This window comes from Phocoena phocoena, chromosome 13, assembly GCF_963924675.1.
Source record: "Phocoena phocoena chromosome 13, mPhoPho1.1, whole genome shotgun sequence".
Lineage (NCBI taxonomy): Eukaryota > Metazoa > Chordata > Mammalia > Artiodactyla > Phocoenidae > Phocoena > Phocoena phocoena.
The window spans coordinates 70,624,418-70,644,991 of record NC_089231.1 but is presented as its reverse complement, the minus strand read 5'-3'; the positions used below and the strand labels follow the sequence as shown (position 1 = coordinate 70,644,991).

The following is a 20,574-nucleotide window of genomic DNA, read 5'->3' as shown; positions in this document are numbered from 1 at the left end:
GTCAGCTGCCTTTGGAGGGAAAGTTTCTGGTGACTTGGCTTCAGTCTGTCTCCTTAGACCTTTCCTCCCCGCCTCCCTCCCTACTGGAAGATGAGGTCATAGTTTTGCTCATTTGTCTCCTCTGGTGCCCGAGTCAGTCTTGCAAAACTGCATCCAGCTTGATGGAAGAAATATGACTCTATCCAAGGCTGCCCAAGGTTGACCAGAAAGCCTGGCCATTGTTCAGTTTGGCAATATTTTGAAGAGGAGTGCTCTTGTTAATTGAAGCTGAAACTTAGATTCGTGTGTGACAATTTGCAGTTGGCAAGCACTCTTACATATATAATTTTATTTCATCTTCAAACGCATTATCTCCATTTTCCAGAGAGTTTGGTTCACAAACTTTCATGCTAGGCCCTGTCCTAGGCATCAGGATACAGGAATGAATAGAATTCTCTCCCTGCCCTTGAGCCAGTTAGTGAAAATGGAAGAGTCCCATTAACAGACAATATCAGGATCATATGCTGATGAGCACAGGATTTCAGAGAGTGCTTCCCAGGGGTACACAGCCTGGCTAATATGGGTAACACAAAAAGAGAGAACAGCTCAACTTTTTTCTTATTTCTCTTAAAGAAACACAGGTTAATTTCACAGAAAAGGAAAGTGGGCCTTTGTATGTCAACGTTGATGTCAATCAATTGCCCATGACTACCTGGGTTGAAGACCATGTTGTTTTCAGAGGAGGCCATGCCTGAAGTCAGTGGAAAAGAATGACATGATTGATTAGTGATGTCTGGCATGGGCATGGGAGAGGTATTTGCTACCCTGGGTCTAGATTTAACAAGACACAGATGCAACTCCCATCCAGTAGAGGGATCAGATGGAAGGGTTAGGGGTTTCTGTTGTCATCTAGAAAATTCGTTTTTTCTTTCTCGGCTGCGTTGGGTCTTCGTTGCTGCGTACGGGCTTTCTCTAGTTGCGGCAAGCGGGGGCTACTCTTTGTTGCAGTGCGCGGGCTTCTCACTGTGGTGGCTTCTCTTGTGCTGGAGCACGGGCTCTAGGCACACGGGCTTCAGTAGTTGTGGCTTGTGGGCTCTAGAGCGCGAGCTCAGTAGCTGTGGCACACAGGCTTAATTGCTTTGCGGCACGTGGGATCTTCCTGGACCGGGGCTCAAACCCGTGTCCCCTGCATTGGCAGGTGGATTCTTAACCACTGCACCACCAGGGAAGCCCCTCATCTAGAGAATACTAAAGCTCCTACACTGATCTCAAGGCCTGACCCCAGCTCTGGAAAGTGGCCGAGGCTTATCTGCTCTGGCTGCTGTCAGAACCTTCCATAGGAACGCTGGGCTTACATGGTTCTGACTTCCCATAATTCTCCTTTGCACACACAGAAGCAAAGACCCATTCTTCTCACTGCTTCTTATGTTTTGCTGTTGTCTGTGGTCAAGTGCATGGGAGGGAAGGGAATTAAAAAGCAGAGATAAGTAAGCAGTGTTTTTCAAAGAGATATTGGTCACTTGTATGTTTGTTCCTCTAATCCCAGGATAATAAAAAGTTCCACATTGTAGGTCAACTCCAATCAAATGACAGTGGCTCCCTGGAATGTTGTGTTGAGAAGGATTGGGAGGTTTCAGCTTGATTCAAAGAAAGAGATTGCTATGGTTGATTAGTGATGTCTGCCATGAGCATAAGACTGGGAAGTGGTGGTATGTATTCAGTACATTTAGGTGTTTCTTTTGCCCAGAAGTTGGACCATGGTGCTGATCTTTACTGTGAGCATGGAACCATGACTTCAGATCTCTATATTCCTCGTGCCTGGCACATAGTAGGCACTCACATCTTAGTCAAACAAATCAATGAATCCATATAACTTGTCTTAGTGTTATTTTTATATCCTGCACATTAATTAGTTTTCATCTTGCCTCTAGGGATAGACAGGGTCATGATTCTTGTCTCCATTCTCTGATTGAGGACAGTGAGGCTCAGAGACGTTTATTGACATGACTGGAGTCACACAGCTTCTAAAATAAAGAAAGAAGATTAGAAGGGAAGTTCTCTGACTCCTGGGCCAGTTTTCTCATTCTAAGCAAAGTTAACAAAGGTTCATAGGAGCAGATAATTCCAGAAGCTCTGCCTAGGGTGTTTGGTGAACATGCAGACTCCTGAATCAGGGTCTCTGGGGGTAGAGTCTGGGAACTGAAGAACAGAAGGTTAAGTGACTTAGCCAAAACCACCCAGTTTAGTAGACAGTGGGGCCAAGGTTTGAATCAAGGCTCTGCTGCATGGTGGCGGCCGCTGAGAATGACAAGTGTGATGAATGCTACGGAGGAGATGGGAGGGCCCATGGAAATGTATGGCCATGCCGGCTCATCTTGAAAAGTCAGACAAGCAAGCCTTTCTCAGTCCCAAAGCATTTGGCACAAGGCAGACCACATATCAAGTATTTGCCCCCATTTCTCCTCTTTCATCCAGAGTTTGAACATTTGCAGCTGTGTCCCAAATCCAGGGCTTGGCTGATTTTTCAAAGGCCTAAAAATAGAGGCTCCTGTCCCCCACCAAGCAATTCTAGAAGCCATTTCCCGCTCCCCTTCTTCTTGCAGACACCCAGGAGATCTCCTTCCCCCAAATAAAATCATGATGAAATCCCTGGAAAAGCCATCTCTTGTTTCTCAGAATGACTTTCCTGCAGACAATGGAGGTGCTTTGCTTTCCCCAGAAGCACATTAGAACCACAAATTAATTAGATGGCATAATTAGCCCTCTTCTCAAACTCTGTGCAGTGGGCACTTGGAAGCGAGAGTGATAATAGTGGGCTTTGGATTGCTACCTTAGTGACAAAGGTTTGCAGGAGGAAAACAGAATTATTCCAGAGGAAGATTCTGTGACAATAAGCTGTGTGTAGATTTTCCGGAGTGTGGTTAATGTTCACTGATGGTAGGCAATGTGATTTGAAGAACGCAGCCAATAATTATTTCTGTCTTAATAGTTACGTGTTTATCTTAGTCTGCATTACAAAAATGTATATGCCTAATCTATCAAATCCATAGATTTATGGACATTCTTAGGATAAGGCCGAGTATAGTAGCAACCTATTGCTATATAACAGGTGACGTCCCACAAAATTAGCAATAAACGTGTACTATCTCACAGTTTCTGTGAGTCAGGAATTCAGGAGTTAATACTGGGCGGTCCTGATTTGGGGCCTGTCATGAGGTTATAGTCAAGATATCAGCTGGGGCTGCAGTCCTCTGATGGCTTGGCTGGAGGTTCCACATCCAAAATGAAAAGAAATCATTGTAAAATCCCCCTAGGGAAGAGTTCTTGCAGGTTAAGGGATTTCAGAAGTTGTGTTGCTTACTTCTGGGGGCTTTTTCTTCTATTTTCTCTTTCCTCTGACATTCATAAAAGGAACCCCCAACAACAAGACCACCTCCCCATCTAAGGATGATGTTTTTGTTTTAAAGAGGTGTCAAGGAACGACTCCTGCTCAGATTTGCCCGAGATCCAGAACGGTTGGAAAACCACTTCTCATACGGAGCTCGTGAGGGGATCCAGAATCACCTACCAGTGTGACCCCGGCTATGACATCGTGGGGAGCGACACCCTCACCTGCCAGTGGGACCTCAGCTGGAGCAGCGATCCCCCATTTTGTGAGAAAAGTAAGAGTAGTCTTGTTGTTTTCCTCTAGGTCATTGGATGGAAAATCCCTCCCATGGAGTATTTTTTGCATGGATGCAGGGGAGCTATTCAGTGTAGAATCTGGCCTCTCTTCTACTCCACCAACACACCGGTGCTGTTCACCAATGTCATTTTGTAGCCCAAGGGCAAGGATCTCAGACTCAGGTGGTTTCAAAAGCCTGGCAGATAATGGAAATAAGTAAAGCAGGCTGAGTGTGAGACATTAGGGAATGGTGTGGACTGTGGTCAGCAGGAATATATGTAGCCTGTGTAAAAACATCATTCAAATTCAAGTCGTTAAAATACCTGCAGAAGCCAAGCAAAACAAGTCTAAGTTGGCCCTAGGAGCCCCAGTTCAAAACCCCTATGGTAGGTAGCCAACTTTTTTTTTTTAAGGCACGTTTTATTTTCTCAACATTTCCAAAATAGAAATAGTTTGATCGATGATAATTTTCTAAAAGAAGTAGCTTGAATTTTCTGGCAATGCCTTAGTGAAGATATCTAGAGAAACAAGAAAACTTCTCCTTGTTTCTAAACCTTCAGTGGTCTTTCTCTTGCATTTACATTGAAGTAGACACTGGTAGGTAGCTGACTTTATCCAGACAGCATCCAGCCCAGTCTCCTGGTTCCTTCTGCCTGCTCCCCTAAGTGCTGGCCTGAGTGCAGGCCAAGTGTGTCTAGTGATAGCTGAGTTTAGCGTCTTGAAGAGGGGTAGCGACCGGAAGTGCCTCTAATGGTTTCTACCCTGATGTCTTAGTATCGGGGTGGGGGGAGCTAAATTTGGCCTCTCCCCTCATCCATTTGCTTCCCACCTCCTACATAAAGCTCTAGTCTGCAACCTTCTTCCTGGGAATCCTTGGATCCTTAGTGATACTTTGGTAGATCTGTTGAGCATGACTTAAATCACCAATTGCCCAAGAAGAAACATTAGTGCAGCAGCGAAAGAGGCTGTGAGGGAAGGAGGGCGTGGGGGGGCTACATACAATTCCTGTCATAAACATTCCGACATCAAGGAAAATATAATGGTGGGAAACATGAAAGAACTCGCTGAAGATCCATAAAACCAGCTACACAAACACATCGATTTGTTCTGCAACAGAATGTGGGGTTGTGTGTATGTGTGTGGATTGTGATAGAAAATAAAAATGGACAGTGAGATGTGCAATTAGGAGAGATCCATCACGAATCCACCAATGCGATCTACATCATCATTATTATTTTTTCAACATTTTTAAAGGCTTGGAGGGGACATAACTAGCTCTCTATGGGGGGATCCCCTCCCATGCCTCAATTTTTGCCAAGAAAAGGCCCAAAGTAGAGCAAATAAATGTGTATTGGGCCTGTTGTGTGCCTGCGTGTTTATGTTCCCAGGCTGGGTGCCACGCTCGCTCTGCGTTCAAGACACAGACCCACCAAAGCGCTTCTCTTCTAGTGAAATGAGAGCAGAAGAACCTCCTAGAACAATGGGGTCCCACCTAGAAGTCCCTGAATGTTATAGCCACCTTTCATTGGTTAAGCTCCACTCTTGACATTAAAAGATGTAAATATATAACTATATCTTAAAATTGTGCCAGTAACAAATATGGTAATCAAGTGGTAGTAAAATAATGAGGTAGAAAGTGAAAATCCCTTATGATCTGCTCTCAAAAGTTTATTCTGTTTTATTCCAATTGCATGTTTGTATGTGTCTGTTACACACGTACGTAAATATGTGTGTGTGTGTGTATTGTGTACGTTGAGCTATATATGGCTACACATATAGAAATAGCTGCAGATCCTTTACCATAATAGGCATCAATTTCTAGAAACTGCCTTGCAACAGCTTTTTTCTTCAACTCAGAAATAGGCATCTTTTCATATCACACATGTGATCTACTTCATTCCTTTTTATTTTTATTTTTGCAGCACAATGAGAAATAGGTTTTATTTAGTCTTAAGATATTTCCTTTCTGCATAAATATTAACAATAGTGTAGCATGAGTCACAGTGTAAAATTTACATGACAGTTGTCAATTTAAAACCCAGTTTCTCTCTTTTCCGTACTTCATTCCTTTTTAATTGGTTTATTATTTTCCTTTTATCTATATTGACTTTTTAACTTAAAAGTAATGGACACCTAGGACTTCCCTGGCCGTCCGGTGGTTAGTACTCCGCGCTTTCACTGCCCTGGGCCCGGGATTCGATCCCTGGTCGGGGAACTAAGATCCCACAAGCGACACGGTGAGACCAAATAAATGAATGAGTGAACGAATGAAAGAATGTAATGGACGCTTGTTTTCCTATAGTTAAGGACTACAAAGAAAGCAGTAAGAAAGAGCTCTTTGTTCTCATTAGTGGTCGGTCAGGATTTCATGGAATGGTTGCCGCATATTTAACTCCTCTTCTGTTAAAGGATTGCTTTTTAACCATTACAAATACAATGTTATTATGTGCGATGTGCAGCCTTGTATAGGGGTCTTTGGGCCCTGATGCAAACATTTCTTTGGGCAAATTCCTAAAAGTGAAATTAAATTCAAGTCTCTTTTGTCCTGGCCCGTTCTCCAGCCGCATGCAGTGTCTTTCAAACAGGGAAAGAACTAAGTGAGGAAATGTTCTAGATCATTCTGTAGTTCTCAGCAAACCAGTGGTCATCAGGCCCTAACACCCACCTGGTTTGGTTTCATCTCGTGTAGTTATGTACTGCACCGATCCCGGGGAAGTAGACCACTCGACCCGCTTGATTTCGGACCCCGTGCTGCTGGTGGGCACCACCATCCAGTACACCTGCAACACGGGCTTCGTGCTGGAAGGGAGCTCCCTCCTGACCTGCTACAGCCGTGAAACCGGCACGCCCATCTGGACCTCTCGCCTGCCCCACTGTGTTTGTGAGTCCTCGTTATTGGCTTGAGCCTCCGGGATGCATCTGGGGGTTGGCTTCTTCTTATTCCCGGTGGAGGGCTGGGCTGCTAGGAGGCGGTACCCACTTTGGGAGCGTTTATTACCACTGTCCCCCAACAGTAGCTACCAGGGATTGGGGGCGTGGCTACTCTAACACTTACGGTAAGTTTATCAGGTACTGCGCTGAGTCCTTTACCAGATTTCCCTTTCTTCGTCCTTGGGTAGCTTCGTGAGCATGGCAGTACTGTCGCCATCTTCCGAAGAGGATACTAAGGTTCAAAGAGGTGAAATCATTGCCCCAGGTCACGCAGCTAATTAGTTAAGAAGGAGGCCGGAGGCAAACCCAGGCCTGCGTGACTCTAAGTGATTAAAATGGAGCTGTCCGCAGGGCAGTAAATAGAGTGATTCAGACTCTCTTTGACCTCCTCTGTGGGGCCATCAAAGCAAATGTTTGGTTAAAAAAACACTTTGGGGGGTTCTCTACCATAAAAACTCAAAAAAGTCTTGCAAAGTCACTCTGAGAAAGGAAGAGTAACTGCATATTCTCACCAGGCAGAGGAGGTGGAGAGCAGGGATCTTGGGTGGGGGCGGGGTCTCAGCCTCGATGGTACGTGGGAATCATCTAGGATGTTTTAAAACGCCCTGGAGATTCGGATGCAATTGGTCTCAGGTGTAGCGTGAGTTTCAAGCTGCCCAAGGTTTCTGGTGTGCTGACAGGGATTGGACCTATTGCTTACGAAAAGCTTGAGGCTCTGCAGAAGGAACTGCCTCACACAATACCTGGGGTTTAGAGGTGTCAGCTGCACTGCTATTTTATGAGTGTGTTTTGAAGAGATCCATTAAGGGCACAGACAGCCCCAGCTCCCAGAGCTGCACTGAGGTCTCCATAGTGCTGGGGAATCAGACTTTAAACAACAACAAAAGAATAGATGTTTACTGTATGTTTATGTTTATTGTAAACTACATCTTATGTGATGAACAGTGCAACTTAAGGACGTGGCTCTCTCCTGAAGTAGCTGTGTTTTGTCACTTCTCACAAGTATCAAAACAGGCTTTGTGGGGTTTTTTCATGGCCACAAACAAGCAGCCCTGCCATTTAGACGGACAAAAGCATCCGCTGTTTGGAAGACAATTGGAAAGCAAGAAAATCCTTGTCCTTTTCCATTGGATAAACAGATACAGGCAGACCTCAGAGATACTGTGGGTTCAGTTCCAGACCAACACAATAAAAGAAAATATTGCAATAAAGCAAAATTTGGGGTTTCCCAGTGTATATAAAAGTTACGTTTAGCCTATACTGTAATCTATTAAGTGTGCTATAGAATTACGTCTAAAAAAAAAAAAGTATGTACCTTAATTTTAAAAGACTTTATTGCAAAAAAAAAACGCTAACCCTCATCTGACCGCGCAGGGTTACCACAAACCTTCAATTTGTAAAAAAAAAACCCCACAGTAATTGTGTAGTGCAGTAAAGCAACATGCAATAAAACAAGGTATGCCTGTACTTATTGAGCACTTATTGTATGCCAGGCACCGTTCTGAGCAGTCACATGCATTAATTCACATTCACATAATTAATTAATAACAGAGATGTTCGTTGCTTCTGATAAAGAACAGAGCATGGTCAAATTCAAACTCTGGGGAGACCTTCCTCTCTTTCTATTCATGAGGCAGCCAAGGCCAGGGTCCCCTGTGGTAGTCCATGAATTCAGCTTTCTCAGCCCACAAAAGGGCTTTATCACACAGACCCAAATAAATGAAAAATTTAAGTGCACATCATCTACTTCATAGATTCTCCTTAATTGACATCTGATTCCTTTATTAGAGCATGAAATGGACCCTTTTAGCAAATCTTTAAGTGTATAATAGAGTATCATTAACTCAAAGGCACGGTGTTGTACAGCAGATCTTTAGAAGTTACTTACCTTGCATAATGGGAACTTCATGCCTGTTGATAAGCAATTTCCCCATTTCCCCTTCCTCCAGCCCCAGGCAGCCACCATTTCACTCTCTGGTTCTATGAATTTGACCTTTTTTTATAAGATTTTTTTATTGAAGCATAGTTGATTTCCAATGTTGAGTTAATTACTGCTCTACAGCAAAGTGATTCAGTTATACATATATATACAGTCTTTTTTTTTATACTCTTTTCCGTTATGGTTTTTCATAGGCTATTGAACATGGTTCTCTGTGCCATCCAGTAGGACCTTGCTGCTTATCCACTCCATATATAAAAGTCTACATCTACTGACCCCAGCCTCCCACCCCATCCCTCCCCCAACCCCCTTGACAACCACCAGTCTGTTCTCTATGTCCATGAGTCTGTTTCTGTTTCCCAGATAGGTTCATTTGTGCCATATTTTAGATTCCACGTATACATGATATCATATGGTATTTGTCTGTCTCTTTCTGACTTACTTCACTTTGCATGATAATCTCTAGTTGCATCTACGTTGCTCCAAATGGCATTATTTTATTCTGTTTTATGGCTGAGTAATATTCCATTGTATATATGTACCACATCTTCTTTATCCATTTATCTGTCGATGGACGTTTAGGTTGTTTCCATGTCTTGGTTGTTGTGACTAGTGCTACTATGAACATAAGGGCGTATATATCTTTTTGGATTATAGTTTTGTCCAGATATATGCCCAGGAGTGGCATTGCTGGATCATATGGTAAGAATTTGACTATTTTTAAAAATAAATTTCTATTTTTTAAAAAACATTTATTTATTTAGGCTGCGCTGGGTCTTAGTTGTGGCACACACGATCTTCGTTGCAGCATGCGGGCTCTTAGTTGTTTCATGTGGGCTGTTAGTTGCGGCATACAGACTTCTTAGTTGTGGCACGCGAACTCTTAGTTGTGGCATTCAGACTCTTAGTTGCGGCCTGCGGACTTCTTAATTGCGGCATGTGGATTCTTAGTTGAGGCGTGTGGACTCTTAGTTGCGTCATGCATGTGGGATCTAGTTCCCTGACCAGGGATCGAACCCAGGCCCCTGCATTGGGAGTGTGGCGTCTTACCCACTGGACCACCAGGGAAGTCCCTGAATTTGACTATTTAAGATGTATCCTATAAGTAGAACCAGACAGTATTTGTCCTTTTGTGATGGGCTTATTTCACTCAGCATAATGTCCTCAAGGTCCATCCATGTTGTCACATATGGCAGAATTTCCTTCTTTTTCAAAGCTGAATGATATTCCATTGTATGTATATACCACGTTTACTGTATCCATTCGTCCATCAGTGATGTTTGTTTCCACATCTTAGCTAGTGGAAATAGTGCTGCAATGAACACAGCGGTGCTAAAATCTCTTTAAGATCCTGATTTCACTTATTTTGGGTAAATACCCAGAAGAGGGATTGCTGGATCATAATGCTTGTTCTATCTTTAATTGTTTCAGGAACCTTCACACTGTTTTCCATAGCGGCTGCACCATTTTGCATTCCCACCAAGGGTTCCCTCTTCTTCATGCCCTCACTAACTCTTGCTGTCTTTTGTTTCTTTGATAATAGCCATCCTACCATGTGTGAGGTGATATCTTATTGTAGTTTTGATTAGCATTTCCCTGATGACCATGACGTTGAGCATCTTTCGTGTACATGTTGGCCATTTGTATATCTTCTTTGGAGAAATGTCTATTCGGGTTCTTTGCCTTTTTTTTTTTTTTTTTGGCTGTAAGCGGGACTCTCACTGTCGTGGCCTCTCCCGTTGTGGAGCACAGGCTCCGGACGCGCAGGCTCAGCGGCCATGGCTCACAGGCCCAGCCGCTCCGCGGCATGTGGGATCTTCCCGGACCGGGGCACGAACCCGTGTCCCCTGCATGGGCAGCCGGACCCTCAACCACTGCGCCACCAGGGAAGCCCCCTTTGCCCATTTTTTAATTGGGTTATTTGTTTGTTGGCTATTGAGTTGTAGGAATTCCTTACGTATTTTGGAAATTAACCCCTTAACAGATACATGGTTTGCAAATACGTTCTCTCATTCAGTACACTGAAGATTTTTCTGATTGTTTTCTTTGAAATTGAACCCTTATCTGACACCATACACAAAAATCAACTCAAAATGGTTAAAGACTTAAATGTAAGACCTGAAACGTAAAAATTCTAGAAGAAAACATAGGGGAAAAGCTCCCTGACATTGGTCTTGGCAATGATTTCACGGATATGACACCAAAGGCACAGGCAACAAAAGCAAATATAGACAAGTGGGAATTCATCACAATGAAAAGCTCTGCACAGGGCTTCCCTGGTGGCGCAGTGGTTGAGAGTATGCCTGCCGATGCAGGGGACATGGGTTCGTGCCCCGGTCCGGGAGGATCCCACATGCCGCGGAGCGGCTGGGCCCATGAGCCATGGCCGCTGAGCCTGTGCGCCTGGGAGCCTGTGCTCCGCAGAGGGAGAGGCCACAACAGTGAGAGGCCCGCGTACTGAAAAAAAAAAAAAAAAAAAAAGCTCTGCACAGAAAAGGAGAGACTTAATTATTCTGTTTGCACAAGTAACAGGGAATCTTGGACCACACAACCCTGTGTTCCCATCTGCCCTAGTCCTAGAATTTAGTCTGAGTCCTAGAACTTCAGAGCTGAAGGGAATCTGGGAGATAAAATGCAATTGAGGATAACCTTGAGATAAAACACAGCTGCCCTCATTTTACAGATAATAAAAATAGTTGTTATCTATCGACTGTGTAAGACATTTTGCTAAGCATGTTATATGTATTTGTGAACATATATGTATATATGTGTACGGTATGTGTGTATACACACGCACGTATACATTAAGGAAACTAAAGCTCAGAGGAAAATACAGATAACAGTAGTTATCATGTGTAAAATACATTGCTAACTAGATTATATATATTTTTGTGTGAATGTATATATGTGCACACACAGATATATAAATGCGTGTGTGGAGGGGGGTATGTAAAAGAAATTGATTCTCAAAGGGAAGTATGACTAAGGTCACAAAACTTCTTTGTGGGCAGAGGTAGGATTCAGATTTAGGGCTCTGATCTCCAAGGCCAGCATCCCTTCCACCAGCCTGGCGCCACCATCATTTCACCACGGGTGGCAGGGTGCAAACTCACACAGGGCTGTCCCAGTGGAATTGTAGTCTATGGTCCTAACCCCTTAGCCACCACCACATCCCTTCCCAGTCCCCAGACCTTTGGGCCAAGTTCTGACACTGACTGGTTGGTTCCTGTTTGGGGCTTGTGTCCCCCCAAAAAACGATGTCGAAGTCCTAACCCCCAGTGCCTGTAACCATGAGGTTTGGGGAAATAGGGTCTTTGCAGATATAATCAAGTTAAGATGAGGTCATACCAGATTACAGTGTGCGTTAATCCAGTGACTGGTGTCCTTACAAGAAGAAGGAAATTTGGACTCACATGGAGACACAGACATAGGGAGAGCATCGTGTGATGACAGAGGCAGTGACAGGAGTGTTGTACCTGCAAGTCAAGGATGCCAAGAATTGCCAGAGACCACCAGAAGCTAGGGAGAGGCAGGGAAGCCTCCTCCTTCCGGAGGTTTCAGAGGGAGCAGGGCCCTGCTGCCTCCTTGAATTCAGGCTTCTAGCCTCCAGAGCTATGAGACAAGGAATGACTGTTGTCCTTCGACCCCTGTTTGTGGTGGCACTTCGTTACAGCGGCCCAGGAAGCAAATACAACTCCCATTTCCCCTTTAAAATACTGAAAGGTGGAAATATTTTTTTAAAAGAAAGAAAAGGCACCTCACTAATGAGGCACAGCCTCCAAAGACCCTCTGGGCTGCAGCACCTGCTGGGTTTCCAAGAAGCAGCCCCGGTCCCTCCGGGGCCACCGCCTTTCCCCAAGATCTGCAGAGCTCTGGTGAGAAGGTGTCCCTGACACCCATGCTAATGAGTTCATGAGTCAAGCTGGGTGTCAGGAGACACGCCATCCTCCTCCCACATGCCAGGAGAACCCAGCATGGGGTTCCAGCATTGATCCAGGCAGGTGAGGCCGACGGGAGATGACACACGAGGCAGGAGGACAGTCAGATTCTAGCAGCAAGGTGCCCAGATTGAGGGGTTGGTTGTATCTGGGTTCCGAGAGTATTTTTTGTTTGTTTGTTTGTTTTTGTTTTTTTTTGTGGTACGCGGGCCTCTCACTGTTGTGGCCTCTCCTGTTGCGGAGCACAGGCTCCGGACGCGCAGGCTCAGCGGCCATGGCTCACGGGCCCAGCCGCTCCGCGGCATGTGGGATCTTCCCGGACCAGGGCACGAACCCGTGTGCCCTGCATCGGCAGGCAGACGCTGAACCAGTGCGCCAGAAGGGAACCCCTGAGAGTATTTTTAACAAGGTTATTGGACATAAAACAGCTTTATTTATTTATTTATTTTTAATTAATTTATTTATTTAGTTTTGGCTGCGTTGGGTCTTTGTTGCTGCATGCGGGCTTTCTCTAGTTGTGGCGAGCAGGGGCTACTCTTCGTTGCGGTGCGTGGGCTTCTCATTGCAGTGGCTTCTCTTGTTGCGGAGCACGGGCTCTAGCCAAGTGGGCTTCAGTAGTTGTGACACGCGGTCTCAGTAGTTGTGGCTAGTGGGCTCTAGAGCGCAGGCTCAGTAGTTGTGGCACATGGCTTAGTTGCTCCGCGGCATGTGGGATCTTCCCGGACCAGGGCTCGAACCCGTGTCCCCTGCATTGGCAGGCAGATTCTTAACCACGGTGCCACCAGGGAAGTCCAATAAAACAGCTTTAAAATGTTTCTTCTGCTGAACCAAGGAAACAGCACTGATTTGATGAGCACCTTGGCTGTGCCCAGCCCTTCCCCAACATTTACACGTTTAACCCTCACAAAACTGCATGAATGGTTTGCGTTTCCACTTAAAAGCAGGCAGAGAAGGCCCAGAGAGGGTTAGAAGCTTTCCTGAGGTCACACAGCAGGGAAGGGAAAAACCCAGGATTCCAGCTAAAGCCTGCCTAACCCCCAAAGTGTCTTCTTCCTACCTCGTACTCTGCAGCCCTGGTTCCCGGGTGTAGCTCTGGGGCTCTACTGTTGACCAAGACTTTCCACCAACAAGCAAATCGTATAAGCTCTGGACATCTGCAGCCTCTGTTCACAGTCACTTGCCAACGCCATCGTTCAGTCCAGCTGGGACTCAAAGCCATGTCTTTGCACTCCTGGTCCGTTTACCCCAGGCCACTTCAGGAACAGACAGGTCAGGCGTAGGTAGAGGGAAGAGTCTGAAATTTGCTGTCAGACCCACCTCCAGTTCTGCTGTGTGACCTTGGACCAGTAGCTTGCCCTCTCTGGACCTAGGGCCCCCATCTATGAAAACGGATTACTACTTCCTACCACGCAGGTTTGTTGGATGTAATTCGGTCATTTAACAAGTCCTCTTATCTGCAGGTGCATGCTAGGACAGAGGTTCCCAAACTTTCTCAACTCACAGTATCTTTGGAGTGTCAGGATTGTTTTGTAGATTTCCTAGGCCAGAATACCTAACAATTCTATTTATTAAGCAGTTAGGTCCAAACCACTTAATAAGCAGCTGTATCCTGACAACTTAGGAGCTGCTTGAAAAAGTAATGCACATAAATTGAGAGAAAAGATTGTAAAATTTTTATTTCGTTCTTAAGTAACACTTGTTTACAATTACAATTTACAGTAATAATCCAACTACTGCTGCGGGAGTGTGTGTGCCTCCTGGGCTCTACCAGACTTCTCAAACTCTTAGCATCAGACTGGACTCTGCCACCTGCATCTCCTGTTCCACACTGATTTTGTCACAGTTCTTGCTTTTTAGCACAGCAACCACAGAAAACCTAGCTTTGCAAAGATGGGGCATCATCAAAAAGAATGCAGCTCCATTGTGAAGCAGTTATACTCCAATAAAGATGGTAAAAAAAAGTAAATAAACTACAATCTATATGCGCCAAAAAATTAAAAGAATGTAGCTCAATCTGATGTTAAAACTGAACTTTCTCAAGCTAGGAGTTCACATGAGGCTGGAAGATGTCACTGTGTCTCCTCAACATTTTTTAAAAATCTCACAGCACCCCTGTGAGTTCATGGTGGCACCCGGGGGCATCATGGTGTATAGTTTGGGAACAATGGTGTTAGGTCCTGAAAATATGGCAAAAATGCAGCAATATGTAAACAGACACAGTCTGCATTGACAAGGATCATGGGGTATATTGAAGATGGGGGAGGAGAAACAAGTCTATGAAAGAAATAACAATGGATCCACAGTATCACCTCCTCCAGAAGGGCCTCCCTGACTGCCTAGGCTAGGTCATGTTTCTCTCATCTGCACTCCCATGGCTCCTATAGCTACACAGCACTTGCTGCAGCTTATCGAAATGATCTGTTTATATGTTCAGAGACTCAAACACATACCTTGCTTGCTAGGAATGTATCCAATTGGTTCTTGTATCCCTTGGGCCCAGCAGGCTCAAAAAATGACAGTATTTGTTACTATTACTGTCATCGTCCTTGTTAGCAGTACTAATGCAGTCTTTATTGAGTTTCGTGGCTTTGTTGCAGCTTCCCTTCTTTGGTGGCGGCATGGTAGATGGCTGCTGGGGGTCCCATCCAGAAGGCATAAACCACAGCATGAAAAGTAATGAGGCTCTGTCAAAGACAGCAAGGGTTTTATGGGTGGCTCTCCAGAGAGGCATGTACGGATTCCTCAGGAGGCCCTGGCCCTTCACAGCCCTGCCCCCAGAACACCACAAATACGAGATGTGGAGATTTCCTGACCTGGATAGAACCCACATGGCCAGACGGTGGCCACAGTAAAAGTTTCCATTGATGAGTCATCCCCAGCGGCCTCACCTCGGCCAGCATGCCAGGCTCTAGCTGGGTGCCCTTCTTCATTTAAAAATTCCTGTCTCTGAGGAAGCAATAGCTCAGAGCAATTCGCGATAGCCCAGGGAATTTGGGCGGGAGAAGGGCCCTTCATTATAGCAGAACCGTTAAGTGCACAGGACTTCAAATCCAGCAGGTCAGGTTTGCATCTCAGCCCTGCCACTTGCCAGCTGCGTGACTTTGAATAAGCCAAAGCCGGTGTCCTCATCGGAAAGAATGATCATGCCAACCATCAATATAGACGCTCACAACAGTGTGTCTGGTATATAATAAGTGCTCAGTTAACATTGGTTGCTAATTACCACTCAGTTTCACTGCTCCACTACTGTAGAGTATATTACAAATGATTCATAGCAATAACCAAGAAACCTGATTTTGAGCGTTTCGCACAAATGTGCTCTAAAAATGTACATTTTTTCCTATACTTAAAGAGAGGGGGGAAATGGGAGGAAGATAAAAATGAGGGTAGGTTTGTGATTATGTCTATAAGACCATCAGTCCAAGTCACTTGAATTCCTGGGAGAGAACAGGTTGAAATCCCACGGATTGCCGTCCGAATTGTTTAAACCTCAGACACGTGATTCTCAACCAGGGGTGAATCTGCTCCCCAGGGGACGATTGTCAAAAGCAATTTCTAGAGACATCTTTGGTTGTCACAACAGGGGAAGAGGAGTGCTACTGGCATCTAGTGGGCAGAGGCCAGGGATGCTGCCCAACATCCTACAGGGCACAGGACAGCCCCACCACAAAGAATTACCCAGCCCAAAATGTCAACAGCATCTAAGTTGAGAAAACAATCTTATTTCAAAGTGTGGGTACCTCCTCGGTGTAGGAATGTCATTGACCAGCCACCAGCCACATCTCAGCTTAAGAGTGGGGTCTTGGTCCAGTCCTTATACGTAGCAGGCAGGAAAAAGTGAAGTCCAGAGACATGAATTGATTCACGCAAGGTAACACAGTGGATCCCGGCCTCCAGTTTCAAATTCAAGTCACTTCCTCATCACTTTCCTGCCATCTTCTGGGAGCTGAAGATAAATACAGATGCCTTCAAAGACAGCTGGTTTCTGCCAGAGGTGGAATTCCATGTGGAATTCTTTTCAGACTCTTACTGATGGTTGGGTCAAAACTGAATTGGATTGACTTTGGAGGCAAAGACTCAAATCATAACTCAGCCACTTCCTTCTTGTGGGACCTTTCACAAGAGACCTTCCCCTGAGCCTCAGTTTCATCATCTGTAAAATGGCTGTATGGTGCGGTGATTAACAGTGGACTCGGACCACTTGGATTTGAATCCTATCTCTCCCACTAACTAGCTTGACAGGTTACCCAGGGAGATACCCAACAGTTCTGTGCTTCATTTGCACCGATATAAAATGGGAAGAGTCATAACAATGTCTGCGCCTTGGGGTTGTTGTAATAATTAACTGAGTTTATAGATACAAAAACTCCAAATAGTGCCTGGCTCATAGGATGCTCTCAGTAAACTTTGGCTATTCTGGTCGGTACTGTTACCATCTTTAAAGATTTAGGGGAGGATTAGAAATAATATTTGCAAATCATCTGGTACAGAATGGGTATTTGAATATTTTGGAACTCAGTGGATTAAATTATTAATTTCTTAACCATGTCAAGGCACCAGAGCTGCAGTTCTGAGCCCTAAACCCTTCAGCCCTAAAGTTCTGGCTGGACTTTGTCTATTTCTGTTTTGTAAATCAGTTCATTTGTACCATTTTTTAAGATTCCACATATAAGTGATATCATATGGTATTTTTCTTTCTCTGTCTGACTGACTTTACTTTGTATGGTCATTTCTAGGTCCATCCATGTTGCTGCAAATAGCATTATCTCATTCTTTTTTATGGCTGAGTAATATTCCATGGTGTGTGTGTGTGTGTGTGTGTGTGTGTATTCCACATGTTTATCCATTCATCTGTTGATAGACATTTAGGTTGCTTCCATGTCTTGGCTATTGTAAATGGTTCTGCATGTATCTTTTTGAATTAGAATTTTCTCCGTGTATGTATGCTCAGGGAGTGGGATTGCTGGATCATATGGTAACTCTATTCTTAGTTTTTTAAGGAACCTCCGTACTGTTTTCCATAGTGGCTGCACTAATTTACATTCCTACCAACAGTGTAGGAGGGTTCCCTTTTCTCCACACTCTCTCCAGCATTTGTTATTTGTAGACTTATTTTTTTATTATTATTATTTTTTGCGGTACTCGGGCCTCTCACTGCCGTGGCCTCCCCCGCTGCGGAGCACAGGCTCTGGACGCACAGGCTCAGCGGCCATGGCTCACGGGCCCAGCCGCTCCGCAGCATGTGGGATCTTCCCGGACTGGGGCACGAACCCGTGTCCCCTGCATCGGCAGGTAGACTCTCAACCACTGTGCCACCAGGGAAGCCCATTTGTAGACTTTTTGATGATGGCCATTCTGACCGCTGTGAGGTGGTACCCCATTATAGTTTTGATTTGCGTTTCTCTAATAATTAGCGACGTGGAGCATCTTTTCATGTGCCTCTTGGCAATCAGTATGTCTTCTTTGCTGGCTGGACTTTAGAATCACCTGGGGAGCTTTAATAAGAATATTTGGGGGGACTGATTAAAATTCCTTAGGGGGCAGAGCCGGCTCACTGAATAACCTAGGGTGATTCTACTATGAAGCCAGGTGAGAACAGCTGAGGACACCTCCCCTTCATCTTCCTGGACCTGCTGTCAGTCTCTTCCTTTACCTCCAGATCTAAGAATTTGTCCTGTGTCACTTTCTATCTCCGCAGGGCCAGGACAGTGCCTGGTACAGGAAATATTGTGGAATACATGAACATTAAGTTACATGAAGGCAGGGGCCATGTCTGTCTTGCTCATTGCTGTATGTCCAGGGCCTGGCACATAGAAGGTGCTCAAGAAATATTTGTTATACTCATTAATCTGTTCATTTATGAAAGAAAATTCCAGGGAAAGTTTGTAGGGAAATCCTTCTGCATTGCCACTGCCACCTGCTGACCACTCTGCTACACTGCAGGTAATACACTTTTTTTTTTTTTTTTTTTTTTGTCTTAAGGATTTATCCTCTCTTAAGGATCACTTACTAGGAAGCTGGACTCCCAGGAGGATGGAAAGCCAGGGAATCAGATCAGCACTTACCTGGGGTCTGAGTCTTCACTCTCTCCCAGTAGAGCACTGAATTTCCAGGTTTCCTCTGAAAACCTTCCCTGACCTTCCCACCTCTGACTGACTCAGTGAGGTTTCTGCTCTGTGTTTCTCCCATCACAGCTGCTACCAAGCACTGGGTTGCAATTACCTGATAACTGTTCCTCTCCCCCACTAGACTGAGTCCTGGGAAAATCGGAACAATGCTTCTTTAGTTCCCTACTCTATACCAGCTCCTAGCACAAGCCTGGAACATAGGGACAGAGCAAATGTCTGCTGGACTGAAATTTTTTTTTTAAAACCCAAAGAGTGAATTCTAGACTCTGGAAGTTCATAAACTGTAAAGTGTAGTGCTTGGGGCTGCATTTCCCAAGGAGTATTATATACTCCATTGGCGATACCCATGTGGCTTTAGACAGTGCCCAGATTAACTTTTCAATGTTAAGAAAATCTTTAAAAATAAAACTGACATTTGAAACCTGTGATTATAAGAATGTTATTATTTAGGGTGAGGCTAAATTATGTAGCACTGTTTAAATGGAAAAATAAGTTAACAGAAATTTTAAAAAAGATTAAGTAAACAATAGTAAAGTTGGGTTGAAAGTATGACCCAAATTGTAAAACCCAGAAAAATAACCAGCGTTTACTGGGTGCTACTATATGTTGCACACCCTCACGTGCATGAGCTCACTTCATCATCATAGCAACCCTACGAGCTATCCCATTTCACAGATGAGGAAGTTGAGGCTCACAGAGGACAAATATCTTACCCACAGGTGCATAACTAGGATCTGAATCCCGGGCCATTAGGCACTTGAGCCCAAGAACTTCTATTCTGTAATCTTCTTTCAGTTGAATTGATGTAAGGTCTTTTAAGAAACATTTATTGGGCACCTACTGTGTGCCAGACTGCTGAAGATACAGCAGTGAGTAAAAGCCAACTCCAGCGCCACAGAGCCCAACCAGGTTGAAGAGCAAACTGTCAGAGGAATCATTAGGACTTGGGTGCAGGGTTTGGGTCGTGATGTTATTGCCTGTGTATATTATAAAAGTAAGGCGTGCCCAACCTGTTTTTAAAACGATACATCAATATGCTATATAAGACTATAAAATGTAAAAGGAAAATTTTCCCTTCCTACAGCTCATACCCCAGGCACACTCTGCAAGGTTAATGATACCTTACCAGTCCTTCTAGGTGTCTTCCATGGACGCATAATACAATGCTGTCTTTAAGGGTTCCTGTGATTGATTGAAGGGAGGCATTGTGGTTTGACCGGGGGCCCAGACATGGTAACATTGGCTGTTCTCAAGTGCCCGTGGGTGAACTTCAACCATAGAGATGACCTTGGTTTAGTGGAGGGATTAGCTTTGGTCAGGCATTGGCTGAACCACCTGGTGCCTCATTTCTGGGAGTCTTGAACTGAAGGGAATGCTAGTCAATATCTCTGCCTCTCTCTCTCAGCTGCTCTAACAGCCCCGCCCCAGCTGACTTAGGGGGTCTCCTCCAGATGCCCCTTACTCTTTTGAGCTTCTCTCTCTGACAGCAACTGCCATCTCTTTTTGTTTAATTGTCCATTTACATTTGTTTGCCCGCTTAAAGCACTGAGACCACAGTCTCTGGAGGGCAGGAGTGGTGTCTGATTCGCCTTCTGGCCCCACTGCTGGGTGCGTTTTCTGGCATGCAGTAAACACTTGCTAAATGTTTTCTGAATAAAAGCTCGAGCGCCTGCCAAGGTGCACCTGCACTGTCGTGCAAGATGCACCCCTAGCCGCCCAGCGACCCAGCAATTCCCTTCCTACAGGCTGGCTTCCTGGATTGCAGGTATGGGAGGAGAACAGTTCTTCACCCCTGATGAAGGCTGCTATTGAATTACAAAGAAAAAAATCTTTCAACCTCAAGAGGTTGGAACCCTAGGAACCTTAGGAACCTTCTAGGCCAGGTCCCTATCGACCCACCCATTCAAAGAGATCAAAGCCCCAATTCCTCATTAGTGGTGATTACTGTCACTAAAACATAGTCATTCATTCATTTGTTCCTTGGAAAGGTAATAC

The 20,574-nt window shown here is 44.8% G+C and overlaps 1 protein-coding gene across 1 annotated transcript in view; it reads left to right on the top strand.

Annotated features, from left to right (window-relative positions):
- Positions 1 to 20,574, top strand: part of SEZ6L (seizure related 6 homolog like) — a 78,334-nt gene that overhangs the window by 45,119 nt on the left and 12,641 nt on the right. Inside the window, exons 11-12 of the mRNA XM_065889513.1 lie at positions 3,447 to 3,641; positions 6,333 to 6,524. Coding sequence (XP_065745585.1) covers positions 3,447 to 3,641; positions 6,333 to 6,524 — 387 coding nt within the window. The remainder of the gene's footprint in view (positions 1 to 3,446; positions 3,642 to 6,332; positions 6,525 to 20,574) is intronic.